Source organism: Sander lucioperca, chromosome 1 (assembly GCF_008315115.2).
Source record: "Sander lucioperca isolate FBNREF2018 chromosome 1, SLUC_FBN_1.2, whole genome shotgun sequence".
In the NCBI taxonomy this organism is placed as follows: Eukaryota; Metazoa; Chordata; class Actinopteri; order Perciformes; family Percidae; genus Sander; species Sander lucioperca.
In genome coordinates this window covers 11,336,976-11,343,483 of record NC_050173.1, presented here as the reverse complement: position 1 = coordinate 11,343,483, position 6,508 = coordinate 11,336,976, and the positions used below count along the sequence as shown (strand labels likewise).

The window sequence follows — 6,508 nt, the reverse complement described above, 5'->3', positions numbered from 1 at the left end:
AATATACAGCAGAGACATGCAACTAGTTTACTGTGATGAAGATCTTTAAACTAGTGGTTCGTCATCTGGACTCTAGGAGTAACTTATCTATAAGCATGGCCAGAGCAAGTTATCAGTTGGTTGTCAAAATCTATAATAGATGTCCTTCCAATTATCATTGCTGAAACATTTGTGCTCATGGCTGTACAATATACTACTTTGTATCTGTGATGGTATAACTGATATCTTAAATGAGGAGCTGAAAAAGGAGCATTTCCATGATTTTTGTCTTTTTTTATGTATTTATGGACGCCAGGAAGAAACTGCAGCCGCAGAAATAGGTTAATAAGAGTAACAAACAAGAGGCACCAGAGAAACAGAGTCATGACTTGTTTTATTACTGATCTGTTGTAGTATAACTTCACATATTCTGTGAGTGCCAAGACAAAATCATGTTATTTTATTGTGCGCCTTATGTGATGCTGGTTCATGTTGCATCTCTGTATCATGATGAGCAGCAATGTTTCCTCATCTCACTTAGTTTGCCTTCAGGAGCTCTCCCTCTGTAAAAGAGCAAAAAAACAAAAATAAATGTTGTCATCATATGTGGATGGAGATTTAATGTGTTATGCATCTCCTTTATCATCTCACCATCATTCACCACCCCGCAGTACTCGTCACACTCAGCCTTGCTGTAGAACTTGTTGGCGTTGCCCTGGCAGAAGCCCTGTTTGTAGGGCACGCACAGTCCAACGGTGGAGTCAAAGGCCCAGATGGGTGGCTGGCCTGTGCAGGGTTGGGCCACCATGGGCAGACGGCACACAGCTGTGAAGACAGAACAAAGGAGCATTGATATTTTCATGTATTTCCAGGGTTTTATTGTTTTTTTTCACTACATCATAACAGGCAGTATTACTTAATTCTGGCCTACAGATGGAAAACCTAGCAAAGGGAGCCTCATCAAACACAATCAACAGTATTTGTGGGTGGGTTTGCTACTGTAGTCTAGTCCCATTTCAAATTTTAAAAAGAAAAATGGTTAAAAATACAAACAAAACAAAATACTGCACTTACATAGAATAAACTGGCAATGGGCCAAACTATTAATGATGCATGTATTGTATAATCTTCCCATACAGGTATGCAGTTTTATTTTGTATTTCACTCCTACCCTCAGTGCGACATCTCTGCAGGCACTCTCTCTCATTTTCAAAGTTGTTCTGGTTGCCCAAACACCCTCCGTACTTGAAGAGTTCACAGCTCATTAGGGAGGAGTTGTAGTAGTAACGCTGGTGCATCCCAAAACATGGTCCTGTATCTGGTGTTGCTTTACAGGCCTCTACGAGGAGAGAGAGAGGGAGAGAATAGCAGGAGGAAGGATATATGCCCATTAGTTGCAACATCAGAATCAGGATCTCTTATCTTCCATTCAACACACATCCATTTTCATGAATGCGCTATGCTGTAGGATATATCTAAGCGTATCAGGGTTAATCAACTGAGTAAGCTGATCACTTACCGGTTCCATTGAAAAGAGGTGTATCATCACCAGAACCCTCAACGTCTGCAGGAGCCAAAGAAGGTACCACATTTCTTTTCATCCGCTGTATCACAGCCGCAGACAGACTTAGTTAGAGATACAAAGACACCTGAACCCCAAATATACTGTTTAAATGTCACAATCACAATCAACAGATGTCTTGTAAACCAACTGCATTAAACGCGCTGTCCACATTAGCACACTCTAAAAGAGACAATTTTTACAAGTACTTTATTTTATATTAAATATATATATTAATAAATATTTATTAAATGTAGAATATTTAGATTATGTTGCTAATACAGCTGAAGTTTTACTTGATTCTGAACTTCATACTCCAACTAATGCTGGAAGGGATTTATTTTATATATATAAAAAAAGAAATTCCACACTCGCCCCATCCTGGGCGGTCCTCTTCCTTCAAGCTTGGGTCCTCTACCTGAGTGCAGTCTCTTAGCTATTCCTAAGACTGTGCTCCTCTGGACAGAGATCTCAGATGTTGTTCCTGGAATTTGCTGGGGCCACTGTCCCAGTCTGGGGGTTACAGCCCTGAGTGCTCCGATTACCACTGGAACCACTGTTACCTTCACTTTCCACATCTCCTCTAGCTCCTTTGTAAGCCTTTGGTATTTTTCAAGCTTCTCGTGTTCCTTCTTCTTGATGTTGCTGTCTATCTATCACAACTACCTTCTTCTGCTGTTAGTCGACCACCACGATGTCCGGTTGGTTACCCATCGCCATTTTATCAGTCTGGAAGTCCCACAGGATCTTAGCTCTGTCATTCTCCCCATACTCGGCACAGATGTTCCTGTACACTATGCCAACCACTTGGTTATGGCGTTCCAGGTATGCCGTACCTGCCTGCATTTTACACCCCGCTGTTATGTACTGGACTGTCTCAGGGGCATCTTTACACAGCCTGCACCTGGGGTCTGGTATGGTAGACCCCGGCCTCTATTGATCTTGTGCTCATAGCGTGTTCTTGTGCTGCCATGATTAGTGCCTCTGTGCTATCTTTCAGACCAGCCTTTTCCAGCCTTTGGTATGTTTTCTTGATATCAGCTACTTCTTCTATCTGTCGGAGGTACATGCCATGCAGGGGCTTGTCCTTCCATGATGGTTCCTCCTCTCCCCTGCCTCCTCATCACCAGGTATCTGCTGCCTTAGATATTTACTTAGCAGGTCATGGCTCTGATGCTAACTAGTCCTCGGCCACCCTCCTTCCGCTTGGTGTTTAGTTTCACGGTGCTGGACTTGGGGTGAAACCATCCTTTTCCTGAGGAGCTTTCTTGTCTTGATCTCAGTGGCTTCTATCTATTCCTTTGGCCAGGTTATTATACCAGCTGGGTATCTAATGACTGGCAGTGCATATGTGTTGATGGCTCGGACCTTGTTCTTACCATTCAACTGGCTCTTCAGGAGCTGCCTTACCCTGTGTAGGTACATGCCTTGCAGCCTTCGCATGGTTTCCATTTGCCTCATGGTTTCCATTTGCCTGTGGTATATACCACAGGCAAATATATATATATATATTGAATTTGTTAAATTGTGTTTAAATGAAAATATAAAATATACATTTATGGTAAGACTATTTAGTTAGATTAAATAAATGTAAATTTTGAGTACCTGAGGCTCGGGCTGAGCTGACGGCTGCTCTCCAGGAACACAGTCACCTGCAAGGTTTTAAATGAAAAGGTATCATTTAGACACCCATGCACATTATAGCCAAACAATGTACTCTTTTAGTGTCTGATTGTATTTTGATTGTGCTGGTGGTTTATGTTTGTATGCTGCAAAAAAACTTCCTCTTGTAGGACAATAAATCTGAACTGTTTCATGAAGAGTGCTGGTAACATCTCTGTAAACCTTCATCGCTCATTCAAATATCATCTGAATGTTTCATATTTAGAGGTCTGTGAAATTGTGTGTGATAATCTGTGTTGTACCTTTGTTCTGCTTAATGATAATAGTGTTATCACTCATTCCCTGTTGTCTGACCAGTGTTTTGAAGTCATCCAGCACAGTGTCTCTCACAGCCATAGTTCGACCTGAAGAGGACAGAGTAAGTCAGATGAAGCAGATGTCAACAAATACTTTAACATGGTGTAAAGCGTTTGAATATAATATATCAATGTCATAAGATGGTCTATCTTAACATAAATGAGGGAGGAAATCTTAATACTTGATTTAAATAAATGGTATACAATACATGGTGTTTAAAATTATACAGGCCACTGAAAAAGCAAAAAAATAATAATACATGGTTTGGTTTACTGTCTAGGTTTATTCAACAGCATTAAAGCTGAACTAGAATGAATAATATAGTGAAATGTTCCAGTGCATGCATCTATGAAGATTGTCCACTCACTGTAAAGCTTAACTGAGGTGCTCTTAACCCCTGATGATTTCTGTTTGCTCATTATCACTATCGCATACTCATTGTAGTTTGTGTGAACCACGTAGGCATCCACGTCTGCCCCCCACCCTGTGGAAAGGACAGAAGAGATACCTTTAAAAACGGACAGCATGAACTGAAAAGAGAGCTGTATCACTGCAGGATTATACAGAGGGAGACGTACTGGCAACATGGTAGGAGAATCGTCCTGGAGTAGTAGTCAACTCATAGTCCCCAGACATCTCCTTACATGTTCCTTGTCTGCACAAACACCAAAAATAAAAGTTCTCCTGTGTGTGTAAATTTTTTCAGAATTATATATATATATATATATATATATATATATATATATATATATATATATATATATATAATTAATGTGTAAGCATTACTATTGTTGAGGCTGGTAGAATTTTAACCACTTTATATACTGTCTAGTAGCTTAATCTATATTACATCATAATTTATTATATTTTGTATCAATAATCTGATCTACCTAGTGGAGTAAAAAGTACATGTTACCTCCTGAACTATAGTGGAGTAGAAGTATAAAGTGACAGAAACTGTACTTAGTTACTTTCCACCATTGGATTTTACACTGGATAATTTACTGAATGCTGTTGGACCAAAATACTATCAGGATTAGCCAATGTGTGTGCATAATATGATTTACATAATATATAATATATGCATTTGTTAACATATTCATGTATTTTTTCAAACATGTCATATTTCCTAAAATGTTTTAAGGACTAAAGTGTTTAGAGAGAGTCAAAGTGTAAAAAGGGTTTGAATTTGAATAAAAAATGCATACCAGTAAATTTTAATTTATCTAAAAGTATTTTCTTATTTTTTCCAACTCTCAAAAACATGCTTTTTGATTAGTGTGTGCACTTCTTACCAACCTGAGTACAGTTCGAGTCATTTTGAGTTTGCCTTGAGTGGTGCCTCTCTGCAGTACCAATTTACCGATGGCTGCATCTCTCCTATGACTTTGCACATGGGGACATGTACTTGCCACAGCAACATCATGCCATGTTCCCAAAAACTGTTAGAAAGAGGAACCGTTATATATTTACATTTTACTAACTTAATACTCATACAACCTATAACTGACATAGGTATTGTTGGTTCAGTATACCAGATCAAAAACCTAAAAAGTTTATCTTACTTTATTAAATAAACACAAAGTGCTATAAAAATAAAAATGCTACAAAATGAAAATATTGAATACAATTATTTGTTTTAACTGCTAGTTTTAACTTCTCGCTACACTTTAAGTCCTCCAGATACAAATACGTAGCTACACCTGGCTTATCCTCTGATACCCCTTGTTTTGCCAGTGCGCTGGTTTTGCCATAGCGTTATGCTAATAATATGGAAAGCCCCACCCTGCAAGTTAACAGGATTGGTTCTGTAGGTATGTGAGGTATGAAACCCTGGCTGTTTGAATCCATGTTTTTGAGACTGTCAATGGTACACTGCAGCTCCAAGGAGGAAATGCTCAGTCATGGCATTTGTTTTGCTCATGATATGTCTTGTAGTATATAAAAACACTATGGACATGATAATAAGATTAAATACTTTGTTTTTAAATGGAAGGGGTCTTTAACACTCCAGAGACACACTAATTTAGGGCACCTACTCAGTCGTCTGTAATTTACTAGAGATATCAAGCCCTTTAAAGAGCTCATTAGAATAGATCTCACAATAAAAATCTTCAGGACACAAGATATCACTATATGCAGACAATGTACTTATATGCTCTTAATTTAGCCTACTTGACTTTTCCTGTGTGTAATTGAAACTAGCCCGAAATGCTTTAACATTTTTCTACATTTCACACATAAAGATCATAGGAGGTTTTATCTTCTATTCAAGATTTTAGGTCATTAATTAATGAAGATTTCAATTGCAGGGTGAAACATTCCATACCCTTAAATATTAAGTAAAGAGTATTACTCTAATAACAGACAGAAAAGGGTGGAAAAGAGAACACACCAACTACTGTGCTTCTGCCTTTTTTTTTTTTACCTCATAACAAAAATAACATGAAAGTCTGCCGAACTCACCCGGGCCAGATCAAAGTTCTCCTGCGTGGTGTAGAGAGGATCTGGGAGTACAGGGACCCCCTGAAGGGCCCACGACCACCCCAGGACCAGCAGGGAAACCAGAATCACTGTTTTCTGCATCCTATCAGCCTGTCTGTCCACTCGTCTCGGAGAGGACTGATGTCTGAGTCACTGAATCCCAGGAAAGGGCCACCTCCTCACCGTTTCTTACACCCCCTCTCAACCCTTCAAATGAGGACAGGGCATTGACCAATGTTTTGTATGCACTCACTCCCACAGCCAAGTAAAGAACAAACAAGCAAAAGAGCAAAGTTCTGCCTCTGTCTCTAACATTTTGCTCTGACTTGCCTGGACAGCTTAAATATTGGACTTCAGAGTTTTGGCAACACCAACAAGTCAATATTGTGTCTGTAATCTAGATTTTGTTTTTTGATTTTACTTGCAGGAAAGAACATTCATTCTCTTAACTACTGAGCGATGGGGATTTTACAGTTTCAATGCTAATTATGAAAAGCTATATAT

The 6,508-nt window shown here is 39.0% G+C and overlaps 1 protein-coding gene across 1 annotated transcript; it reads right to left on the bottom strand.

Annotated features, from left to right (window-relative positions):
- Positions 1–354: 354 nt before the first annotated feature.
- LOC116035099 (protein AMBP-like) lies at positions 355–6,255 on the bottom strand. Its single transcript, XM_031278042.2, has 10 exons — positions 5,987–6,255; positions 4,820–4,962; positions 4,099–4,175; positions 3,888–4,004; positions 3,466–3,567; positions 3,146–3,192; positions 1,499–1,583; positions 1,151–1,318; positions 631–804; positions 355–542 (listed from the first exon to the last, which is right to left on the bottom strand). Exons 1-10 carry the CDS (start codon positions 6,104–6,106, stop codon positions 517–519), a joined length of 1,059 nt encoding a protein of 352 aa, XP_031133902.1. The 5' UTR covers positions 6,107–6,255; the 3' UTR covers positions 355–516.
- Between the last annotated feature and the right edge of the window lie 253 nt (positions 6,256–6,508).